Source organism: Quercus robur, chromosome 10, assembly GCF_932294415.1.
Source record: "Quercus robur chromosome 10, dhQueRobu3.1, whole genome shotgun sequence".
NCBI lineage: Eukaryota > Viridiplantae > Streptophyta > Magnoliopsida > Fagales > Fagaceae > Quercus > Quercus robur.
Window position 1 is genome coordinate 17,787,837 of NC_065543.1, and position 12,793 is coordinate 17,800,629.

The 12,793-nt window shown below is 36.1% G+C and overlaps 1 protein-coding gene across 1 annotated transcript; it reads left to right on the top strand.

The window, feature by feature from the left end:
• Positions 1 to 2,920: 2,920 nt before the first annotated feature.
• Positions 2,921 to 4,413, top strand: LOC126703913 (uncharacterized). The gene is made up of 2 exons (XM_050402966.1): positions 2,921 to 3,269; positions 3,614 to 4,413. The coding sequence occupies exons 1-2, from the start codon at positions 2,921 to 2,923 to the stop codon at positions 4,411 to 4,413; spliced, it is 1,149 nt and encodes a 382-aa protein (XP_050258923.1).
• Positions 4,414 to 12,793: the final 8,380 nt, after the last annotated feature.

Here is a 12,793-nt window from a genome sequence, read left to right on the forward strand (position 1 = left end):
AATTTTTTTGTCAATTAGATATTATTTACTATATGATATATAAATTTATATTTTATGCATAATTTTAAACTACAAAAATTACAATTTAAACAATTTATTAATGACATAGCAATTGATCTTTAATTTTCTAGAAATTTTACAAGCTTAAAGGATATAAGAAAAAGATGTAATCCAATTGTGGATTTGTCAAAATTTGGCTTCAATAAAAAGATATTAAGTAAAGTTGTAACCTTAAACTATAAGCAATTTTGTAATTAAACTTTGTCTAATATTTTCTATATTATGTTCATTGCTTAGAAATTTTCTTTCTTCTATTTAATCAGATATTTTGTATTTTGTATTATGTATTGCATGTAGCTTGGAATGTGTTGGTAACGTCGGCTTACAAATAGCCAACTTTGGATTAAGATCTCAAACCAAGGACAAGACTTGACTAATTTAGTGACAGTTTATCACTACTACGTTATGCAGGCTGTGAGTCACTTAAGAATTTGTCTGTGTAAACCTTACGAATTTAGAGAGTCAAACAGCATGGGACATCTTGCAATGTCAAACACAAGTTGACAGCATTGCCATCAGGGTTAAGCTATGCTTTGCACGGGCTAAAACTAATTCAGGTTCATCTCTCTTTCTACATATAGTAGGTATGCAGACTGCCAAAGGCTGTCAAGATGTTTGGAGTTTTTTCGAAATAAATATTGTCATGCTTTGAACCCAAAAGGGTCCAAAGTATGAGGGGGAAAAAAAAAACATCAAGAGAGAAACTGAAGGAGATTTTTTTTTTTTTTTCCCTGAAATGATAAGAATATATAACCATATACTGAAATCTCCACATTACAAATTAGAGCTCTATAACACATTTACAAATGATCATGTGCTTCCATAAAATACATGAATATATTACAAAACTCCAAATGGATTACGCAGTCACAATCTTATCAAGAATAAGCAAGCTCAAGTGCCCAACCTCCAGTAGAATTAATTATGGCCTTGTTGAATGTAGCAAGAATGAGTCACTAATCGTTTACAGCAAAAGTCTCACAATTTAACATAGCACTCCAATCCCCACCAAAAAAAGTAAGCTCCATACCCGAGATATAGTTAATTGATTTGAAAAGCTGTAAGAGGGTGGGATGGGCTAAAGCCTAGTAAGTAGCATAATTAATTGGGGGGAGGGGGGGGGGGATTTAAGTTTCATAATGAGGAATAGTTTACAAAACATGCATAATTGAGAATTTCCATTTAATTTCTGCAAAATCAATTTCATTAACAACATGACAAGAATAATATGAATAATGTAGCACCAAGCTTCCCAAAATAACTATGAAACTACATATTAGTCAATGTGAGCCATAAAAATATCCAATACCATTGCAAAACCCACAATCTCACCCAAGGCTACATGACTAGGTCGTCACACAGACGGGATCGTCACACAAACGGGGACGTCACACAGACAGGTAGTCACATAGATGTGATTGCCACAAAAACAGGGTAATCACCAATATCATGGCACAATGGCAAATATATTGATAGAATTCTACACCAATTTATTTTCCTCATCCTTTCCGGATCAGATTGAGGAAGCTTTAGAAGCCACTCCATTGGTGATCACAAAAGAGATGAATGATGAACTTGCTGCCTCTTTTCAAAGAATTGAAGTGGAATTAGCTATGAAGTAGATGGATCCTCTAAAAGCACCCAGTCCAGATGGGATGCCTCCATTATTCTTCCAACAATTTTGGCCAACCGTAGGGGAGGATATGACAAAGGCAGTCCTAACTTGCCTTAATTCTAGTATGATCCCTCCTTCCATCAATCGAACCTTCATTACACTCATTCCAAAGGTAAAAATCCCGGTAAAAGTTTCTGAATTCCGCCCTATAGCACTTTGTAATACTCTTTACAAGATTATTTCTAAAGTCCTTACAAATAGACTTAAGAAAATATTACCTTGTGTTATTTCGGAATCTCAAACTGCATTTTAGTCTAGTAAAGCTATTTCTGATAATATATTGGTGGCATTTGAAACTCTTCATCATATGAAATCACAAAAATCTAAGAAGACTGGTTTTATGGCTATGAAGTTAGATATGAACAAGGCGTATGATAGAGTTGAATGGAAGTTTTTGATGAAGATTATGGAGAAAATGGGCTTTTGTGAAAAATGGAAGTCTCTTATTTTTTAGTGTATTAGCACTGTGTCTTACTCGATTTTGGTGAATGGTGAGCCTAAGGGAGACATTAGACCTTCTAGAGGGATTAGACAAGGCAATCCTTTGTCACCCTATCTTTTTTTGTTATGCTTGGAGGGGTTAAATAGGTTGCTTCAAGGGGCAGCTTATAATGATAAAATAAGGGGTTTTTCTTTATGCAAAAATGGCCCAAAAATCTCACATTTATTTTTTGTAGATGATAGCTTGGTGTTTTGTCGAGCTACCATGTCTGACTTACATGAAATCCAAGCCATTCTCTCCTTATATGAACATGCTTCAAGTCAAAAGCTCAACTGGGAGAAAACTTCCATATTTTTTAGCAAGGCAATAAATGTAGAAAGAAGGCAAGAGATTTCGGACTTCTTGGGGGTTTCGGAGGTAAAAGAATATGAAAAATATCTTGGCTTGCTGGTGGTGGTTGGAAGGAATAAAATCGAGAGTTTAAGATACATAAAGGAAAGGGTATGGAATAAAATACAAGGGTGGAAGAAAAACTATTATCTCAAGCAGGTAGAGAAATTCTATTGAAGGCAGTGGTGCAAGCAATTCCGTCCTTCGCCATGAGCTGCTTCAAATTACCGGTGAGTCTTTGCAATGAGATCGAGGCTATGATTCGAAAATTCTATTGGGGGCAAAAGGGGGAGCGAAGAAAGATCCATTGGAAAAAATGGGAAACTCTTTGCAAACCAAAGTGGGAGGGAGGCATGGGATTCAAGGACTTGGAAAAATTCAATGATGCTATGCTAGCTAAACAGGTGTGGAGGCTATTAAGGGATCAGAATTCTCTCTTCTTTCATGTCTTCAAGGCCAAATATTTTCCAAAGAGTTCGGTCTTGGAAGCTACAACTTCATCTGGGTCCTATGCATGGCAAAGTATTATGAAAGCTAGGAAGGTAATCTCAAAAGGAATGAGGTGGAGGATTGGAGATGGCAAGAGCATAAATCTTTACTGTGACAATTGGCTTCCAGGTGGGGGGTCCTCAAAAATTATTTCTCCACAGGTACCTAAGTTAGAAGGGGCAAAAGTTTCAACTCTTATATCCCAGGATACAGGTACATGGGACCAGACTCTACTACATCAACATTTTTTCACCTTTGAAGCCCAACGTATCATGGCTATTCCTTTGTGCCTAACAAACCAGAGGGGTGTTTTAATATGGCCGGGTTGCTCCAATGGGGAGTATTCGGTCAAATCAGGTTACAAACAGCTATGTGAGGAGGAAAAAATTTCAGATGCATCGGCCTCGGATGGCTCACTCCAAAAAGCTTTCTGGAAAGGGTGCCAAACAAAATTAAAACATTCCTTTGGCAAGTATGCTCTGATGCACTACCTACAAAAGTGAACTTTAAGAAGAGGAAAATCCTTGAAGACACACGATGTGGCGCTTGCCTTTCAGCTCAAGAGACCACCCTCCATGCTATCTGGAGTTGTGAAGAATTGCAAGAAATTTGGCTCACCTATTTTAGCTGGGTTAGAGCAGAGTACCCGAACATTAGTGAGGTTCAAGAGCTAATTAACCTGGTTGGGATGCAGAAACAAAGGTTGGAATTGTTCGCGGTAGTGGCATGGTTCGTATGGAATCGGAGGAACAAACTACGGCTCAAAGAACCCAGCTTGGATAAGAGTAAAATATTCAGTGCAGCAGCGCAATACCTCTCAGCTTTCCAGTTGAAGTTTCCGATGAAAGTGGCTAAGTCCCCTGCAATTGAGACAAAATGGAGTCCACCGTTGGGCGAGGAGTATAAAACCAACTATGATGGGGCAGTGTTTGAAGACTCAGGTGAGGCAGGGATCGGTGTGGTTGTACGAAATGCTACCAGTGAAGTGCTAGCTACACTTTCAGAGAAAATTCCCTACCCTGGCTCAGTGGATTTGGTGGAGATCCTAGCTGCAAGAAGGGTTGTTCGGTTCATTGTGGAATTGGGCATGTCACAGTCAATATTTGAAGGAGACTCAGAGATAGTTTACAAGGCATTGAAATCAGTTGATGTGGGCCATTCCTCAATCGGTCAATATGTGAAAGACATTATGTCTATTTCCAGTTCGCTTCAAACTTTCTCGTTCTCTCATACTAGGAGGCAGGGTAATTGTGTGGCTCATGCCTTAGCCAAGAGAGCAAGATTTTCTTTTCCGTTGTTAGTCTGGATGGAGCATGTTCCGTCAAACGTGATTCCTATTGTAGTTTCAGATTTATAGTTTTCTAATAATATTTCGTCGTATTGATTCTCAAAAAAATAAAAAAAATAAAAAAAAAGACTATCCAATCAAAAGATCAAGATACATCAAGATCTAACAATTAATGTGCATTCTTGCAATACTGGATCTAGTACATGTGATTATGATTAATTAATTTTAATTGGTTATCAAATAAATTAATTAATTACATGTCAAAATTTCATTGATTTAAATTTTCAAATAAGATTGTAATAAAAGTATTGGATAAATCCTAGGGATAAATAATTATGATTTTTGAAATTTAAATCAATTATCTTTTAAAAAAAACATTCAAATGACTTAATTATTCTCAAACAAATCAGAAAATTGAGCTAAAATCATGCATGAGTTCTTAATATAGAGCCAAAGCAGTATTTTGGTCCAGATAATAAGTGTCAAACGGTACTCAATATTTTGGTCTAGACTCTGGATAATAAGTGTCAAATAGAACTTTGGTCTAGAAACTATAGATTGTTAAACTTTGGCGTCAGTTTTCAAAAACTCCAAAATAGAGGGATGGGAGGGAAAGTTAAACTTCCTAATCCTTTCCCCTTTATAAATACAAGAATAAATAATTAGAAAACAATCTTAAATCTTTGAAGGGGTATCGATGACTAGCATTCAGAATTTCAGATTCAATAGTGTTGTAGAGAGAAATTAGGTTGCATCATATGTTGAATATTCAACATTTGATGACATGGGTTGATGTTTGATTTAATCATGCATATAACATAATGAGCATGCATTCTATGATTAAAATGTGGCTTAAATCTCATGACTATAGGCCTGAGGGGGTCTATGGCCGCACTTTTTAAACGCGGCCTAAAACCAGGACCTATGGCCGCGTTTAAAACGTAGCCTAAAACCAAGACCTATAGTCGCGTTTAAAACGTGGCTATAGGATCGGACCAATGGCCATGTTTAAAACGTGGCTATAGGTCCTCAATCTACAACCGCATTTAAAAAACATGGCTATATACCCTTAAATTTATAAAAAAATAATAAATAAATAAATAAAAACTTTGATTACCAAAAATTAATTTTTGGTAATCAAAAGTTTTTTTTTAAATTAAAATTTTAATTTTTAAAATTAATACTTTCAAACTTTAAAATTTCAATTTTAAATAAATAAAGAAATTCAAAACAAAAATACAAACCCAAAAAATTCAAATTCAAACAAAAACCCAGAAAATTTCAAAATTAATCAACCACAACATGCTCACAATACAAACACAACATGCTCTAAAATATAAGAAAATAGTACAAGAACACAAACAGAACATCTCCTTCAACGAAATCAACCCAAACTGAACACACAAACTATTCAAGGAAAACAAAAGAACAAGCTCAAAAATACAAAAATCCCCATAACAAAAACACAACCAAAAAGAGTCCATATGCTCAAACCAAAAATTAATCAAAACACAATCAAACAAAAGAAAATAATTTTCGGCCATGGGTCAAAGAAAAATAAAGCAAAGAGAGATAATTTTTTGAGGCACTTTAGCTTCATTGATTCAAAATCTTCAGATCTACTGCAAAGAGAGACAGAAAATTAAAGGGAAAAAAAATGAACAAAACTCAAACAACAATGAACAAAACTCCATATTTTCACAAACCCATTCATACAGCATTAGCAAGAAAGAGAGAGATTGAGAGAGTTTTGAGATTAATATGAGTGGTTAAGTCTGTGAGAGAGTTAAAGAGAGAGACTGTGAGGGAGCTTTTTTTTTTTTTTTTTCCTTTTGCTAGGACCATACGAGTGGTTAAGTCTGAGATTTCATATTTTGAAATCTCAGAATTTTTTTTTTATGGAATATTTCTATGGCATATTCCATATTCTCCTTTATGTTGAAGTGCTAAACCCATTCGGTGGGTGTTTTTTTTTTTTTTTTTGTAAGTCTATAGCCACGTTTAAAACGCGGCTATAGACTTAACCTATAGCCGTGTTTTAAACGTGGCTATAGGTCCTCCTTAAATATATAAAATAAAAAATAAAAATAAAAATAAAAAAAAATTGTGTTTACAAGTGCTGAACCCATTCAGTGGGTATTTTTTTTTTTTTTTTTAATTTGTGCTTACAAGTGCTGAACCCATTCGGTGGGTGTTTTTATTTTTTATTTTTAAAGGACCTATAGCCACGTTTAAAACGCGGCTATAGACTTAACCTATAACCGCGTTTTAAACATGGCTATAGACTTACGTAAAAAAATAAAAAAATATAAAAAAAACCCACTGAATGGGTTCAGAACTTGTAAAAACAATTTTTTTTTTTTTTTTTTTTAAGGAGGACCTATAGCCACGTTTTAAATGCGGCTATAGGTTAAGTCTATAGCCGTGTTTTAAACGTGGCTATAGACTTACATAAATAAAATAAAAAACACCCACCGAATGAGTTCAGCACTTGTAAACACAAAATTTTTTTTTTTTTTTTAAAGTAGGACCTATAGCCACGTTTAAAACGCGGCTATAGGTTACGTCTATAGCCGCATTTTAAACGTGGCTATAGGTCCTCCTTAAAAAAAAAAAAAATTGTGTTTACAAGTGCTAAACCCATTCGGTGGGTGCTTTTTTTTTTTTTTTTTTTTTAATGTAAGTCTATAGCCGCCTTTAAAACGCGGCTATAGATTTAACCTATAGCCGCATTTTAAACGTGGCTATAGGTGTATATATATATATATATATATATATATATATATATTTGGCTAGACCTATAGACACGTTAATGAATGCGGCTATAGACTTACTCTATAGCCGCGTTTTTAAAACGCGGCTAAAACCACTTATAAACATGGCTATAGGTTTACTGATAGCCGCGTTTTGAAAACGCAGCTATAGGTTAAGTCAATAGCCGCGTTTTTTAAAAATGCGGCTATAGATTAGATATAGCCGCGTTTTTGAGAAATGCGGCTAAAAAAAACACAACCATAGACCCGTGTGTTTTGTAGTGACTATGCGACATTATTCTCTACAAGGAGCACAACCAGAGATTTATTTTCACTCATTTCCCACCTCCTAAACACCATTTTCTCATCACTCAAGTCAAGTACCACAATCCCAAAACCCTAGAGACAATAGAAGCATCAAATGCCCTAAATACCTGTTGATTAGACTCCAAAAACTTCTTTCGTTGAAGTTCCAGCGAACCATTCTTCACGATTATTATTTCAACCTCAAGATGATAAACTCTTAAAGCCTGTTTCAAGAACACACCATTCATAAACTAGAAGGAGTCAGGTTGCATACCACAAAACAACAACACACAACAACTGTTACTACAAGCACAGCTCCCTCAAACATGCAAGTGAAAGATCCTTGGATTGATCCAAGGGGACCCAGGTAGCAACTCAATCAATATTCTTAAAGGTAATCCACCATCAAATTATTATTTCAACCATCAAATGCATGCAAGTAGGTTTTGGAATTTAGTATACTTTTCATTATAGTTTGATTATTGTAAAGACGCGATTTGTAACGACCCATAATAGTGTTGGGTTCGCACGTAAAAAGGCCCAAACAATATCATTTATAGAGCGTGGGTTTGAAAGGCTAAGCCTTAGTCACCAGACGGTGGGCTTTTCGTGGTGTTCATACATGATTTAAATCATGTTCGCCCTAGGAGTCTTTCTCCTGGAGGCGGGCTGGGAGGCTCTGGTTTTTGGCCATTTTTTCCCATCCTCTTCTTTGGATTGCTTACTTTTCCTTTTATACTAGCATGTGTTCCTTACCCTTCGTCCACGTGTAGGATCGATTTTTCCAAAACTGATACTTGTCCCATCAGCCCATATCCAGAGTGGTTGGGGGTGGTTGTAAAAGCTAGAGAGTATGGCTTTGTCAAGTGCAGAGTATTGAATGGCAGTAAGGACAGCTTTCCCTGGTCGTTTAGACTTTCAGCGTATCTTTCTCTATTGACCTAGATATTTTAGATTTTTTCCAAACTGTTCCTATACCGTTTTTACCCTTCCTTCCAGTGAGACCTCGGACATGCCGAGGACTGAATCATCCTCGGTTGTGTCCCAAGACTATTTTGCACTTGTATTACTGATCCTGGGCTATAACCTTCCTCGGCTCGGGCCTTGGGCCCCAATGAATAAATGGGCCAGGGCCACAAATTACTGGGCCCCACAATAGCCCCTCAAAATCCTACTGTCCGACCCCTTGGTTGGAGAGGAGGGTTTTGGTAATGCCAAGCCTTTATTATGGCTTGTTTAACTCGGTCCTTCATTAATGTTGGTGTCTCTTCATCTACTCAGGAAACATACCGGGCTACGAGACATTCCTCTGAATTCATTCACAATGCGTTCCTGCCGTTTGATTATCCAAAACGCGCCTTTAATGATTTCCCTTTACGAGACCATTTTAATTCGACAGTTATTGACGGTGTGGGGAAGTGGAACGGGTATATTCTCGTTTACAGATTTTCTTGGAAATCTGGACAGATTAAATACCTCCCGTTTTGCCCTTCATATAAGAAGAAAGGCAAGAGGTTATTTTTCTTATACAGAAACCCTTTTAATCCTTCTGGAATCTGAAATCCTTAGCCTCCTCCAGAGTTTACTTTATTCGCTAGTTACACCTTAAATTGTGATACGTTTAAGATAGGAGTGAGTAATGCAGGAACCATACCCTTCCCAGAAATACCACGTTCTTGTGAAGTTCAAATTGGCTCGGTCAGGACAGGGATGGCAGAGGCTTAAGATACTTCTTTCCCTCATTTCAACCAAAATCCGAAGCAGGGACTCGTCGCGTCAATTTTTTGGCGCGGCTGAGCTGGGGTCACCCATTATCAGTACCAGCCGCTCTCTTATGAGCATAGCTAACACGGCACCAGTGTGTTAGGAGTCAGGACTGACGCAGGGACAAAGTATTCCTGCTTCTTCCTCTCTTCCTTCACTGGCGCCTCCTTTTGCCTCTCTTTCTTCTTCTTTCCACCACCAGATCCATCCTAGTGTTTTTCCTTCTTCCTCTTCTTCTCCTCTCCCACCAAGGAAGGTCCTTCTCTCAATATGGATGCTAATGGGACAGAATTTGGAAAGACTTGGGAGCAGAACTTAAAGAGATTTCTGGCTGTTCGCTTGTTTTTTTTTTTTTTTATATATATTGTTTTTGTAACTCGTTTTCTATATAGGCTTGTTTAAGCCCTTCTTTGTGTGCTGTAATACCCCTTTATATTAATAAAAGTCATCATTGCTTTATTTCGTACATTCTATCTCTTCTTTTTGAAGTGGTTATGCCATGAATAGACGTTCTTCTCTTTTTTTTTTCTTTTTTTTTTATACTATGAACGATGCTTAAGGATGAGATCCCAGTTAATAAAAAGACCTTGCTCTGTGCTTATTGAAACTACCCGACTTAATAATACTGAATCGAACAAATGATATTTAGGGCTGAAACCTTTATTAAGAAGAAAGACGTTATCATGCACTTGCGAGAGCTGTTCGGCACAATAATGCCAACTTGAACAACTGACACTTAGGGTTGAGACCCTTGATAAGGAAAAGATATTACTATAAACTTAATAGAGTTGTTTGGCACAATAATGCTGACCTGAGAAAACAACACTTACCCCAAAATAGCCGAGATGATAGCTGAATACTCGGTGCGGCGTAGGAGGTAATCATTCGAGGACATATAACCCAAAAATGAACAGCCCCTACAGGTCGTTGAGTAATAAGGCGTTCCACCATTTTCCTTTCCATAGGTTTGAGTCCGAGGACCATGCAATACCTTGGTTCTGTCCAAAACTTGATTTTGATAAGTAGTTGGTTTCCCCATAGGTTTGAGTCCGAGGACCATGCAATACCTTGGTTCTGTCCAAAACTTGATTTTGATAAGTAGTTGGTTTCCCTATAGGTTTGAGTCCGAGGACCATGCAATACCTTGGTTCTGTCCAAAACTTGATTTTGATAAGTAGTTGGGTACCCTCTCAACTGTGGCGTGGGACCTTGGTTTAAGGGGACTAGCTCCTCGACCAAGCCCCTAGAACCATCTGTGCTACTGACGCTACAAAGCGCAGCCCCTAGTGAAGAAACGTAGCCCCTAGTGGGACTTTACTTCTAAAACACTATATCCGGCTACTGAAAACGATGTGAAAGATTGTCTCCACCCACTGCCTGTGCCAAAATACAAGCCTTCCCCACAGACGGCGCCAATTGTAAGGACACGATTTGTAACGACCCATAATAGTGTTGGGTTCGCACGTAAAAAGGCCCAAACAATATCATTTATAGAGCGTGGATTTGAAAGGCTAAGCCTTAGTCACCAGACGACGGGCTTTTCGTGGTGTTCATACATGATTTAAATCGTGTTCGCCCTGAGAGTCTTTCTCCTGGAGGCGGGCTGGGAGGCTCTGGTTTTTGGCCATTTTTTCCCAGCCTCTTCTTTGGATTGCTTACTTTTCCTTTTATACTAGCATATGTTCCTTATCCTTTGTCCACGTGTAGGATCGATTTTTTCCAAGACTGATACTTGTCCCATCAGCCCATATCCAGAGTGGTTGGGGGTGGTTGTAAAAGCTGGAGAGTATGGCTCTGTCAGGTGCAGAGTATTGAATGGCAGTAAGGACAGCTTTCCCTGGTCGTTTAGACTTTCCAGCGTATCTTTCTCTATTGACCTAGATATTTTAGATTTTTTCCAAACTGTTCCTATACCGTTTTTGCCCTTCCTTCCAATGAGACCTTGGACATGTCGAGGACTGAATCGTCCTCGGCTATGTCCCAAGACTATTTTGCACTTGTATTACCGATCCTGAGCTATAACCTTCCTCGACTCGGGCCTTGGGCCCCAATGAATAAATGGGCCAGGGCCACAAATTACTGGGCCCCACACTTTTTATATCTTATGTTTTAAGTTTGTGAAAAAAAAATTTCCTTTCAATTTAATGAAGAAAAAATAATTTATATATATATATATATATATATATATATTATTAGCCAAAGTTTAGAGAAAAACCAATTAGATTTTAAATATTAGATTCTCAATTTTATGTCACATGTCCAATTTAATTTTTAATTTTGTGTCAAGTGAATTATTGATTGTAAAAATTAAAGAGTCCAAATTCAATTAAATTCAAAATTGGATTTCAATTGAAGTCCAATTTTCTATCATGTGTCCATCTAAGTTTTTAATTTTTATGACAAGTGAATTATTAGTTGCAAAAATCAAAGAGTTTAAAACCAATTACATTATAAATTATATATAATATAATATAAGAAATCATTACATATTTTTGAAATGTATGGTTTTAAAAAATGTAAGCTAATACCATGTATAATTTAAACTTCTTATAAAAAAAAATATAATTTGAATCGTATAATTGTGACTATTTTTAATTGTACCAGACTACCTGCACATATTCACGGAACTACACATTAGTTAATTATAAGTGAAAACACTATTTTAGTCATTACATTTTGGGGTCACCCCTCACGACCAATTTGGTCTCTACATTTTGGTAACAGTCAATTTGGTCACTATTGTTTTTAACTTACAGTCAATTTAATCCTTACCGTTAATTCACTAACGGAAAATGCTTACATGTCAAACAGTTTTCCTTGTTGGCGCACATGTGGCTAACATAATAATATAAAATCAAATAATTAAATAATACAAAAGTCACATAAGCATTTTAACAATAAAGGAAATCCATGTTAGACACAAAATTTCTGAAAAGATTAATTAAAAGAAAAAAATAAACAAAATGATTTTTTTTTTAAGGAAATCCTCACTTTCTTTTATTTTCTTTAGAATTCTTGCAATTTCTTATTGTCCAACACCCAACACCCAGCAACACCACAATATAAAATAAACTCCCAATACCGAGCACTTTCTTAGTTTCCCTCACCTCTCCTTCTCTCTCATTCTCTCACAGACTCACACACAAATCTAAATCTATAATTTCTAATAACCATTGTTGATGGTCAAATTTGTGGAGGTTTTGATAGTTGAATTATTATTATGTGGCTACAAAGAAAATAGAAGAAAAGAAAAGAATTGAAAAGAAAATTGAGTCTTGATATTTGATAAATTATTGTTTGGTTTAAGTTAGATTGTTGTGTTCCTGGGTATTGTGCATAGAAATAGAAACTAAGAAAGTGCAAGAAGTCAAAAGAAAATAAAAGAAATTGAGATTTAAAAAAATTATTTTATTTTATTTTTCTTTTAATTAATCTTTTTAGAATTTTTTTTTTGTCTGACATGGATTTATTTTATTATTAAAATGCTTATGTGGCTTTTTTAATATTTAATTAATTGATTTTATTTTATTATGTTAGCTACATGTGTGTCAACAAGCCAGACCATTTGCCACGCAAGAATTTTTCGTTAGTGAGTTAATGGTAGGGACTAAATTGACTGTAAGTTG

Bases quoted from the DNA above. Each gene is read 5' to 3' on its own strand.
- LOC126703913 (XM_050402966.1), top strand. From the start codon at position 2,921: ATGGGATTCAAGGACTTGGAAAAATTCAATGATGCTATGCTAGCTAAA. The intron at 3,270-3,613 runs GTACATGGGACC...CTTGCCTTTCAG, and splicing joins TCTTATATCCCAGGATACAG to CTCAAGAGACCACCCTCCAT.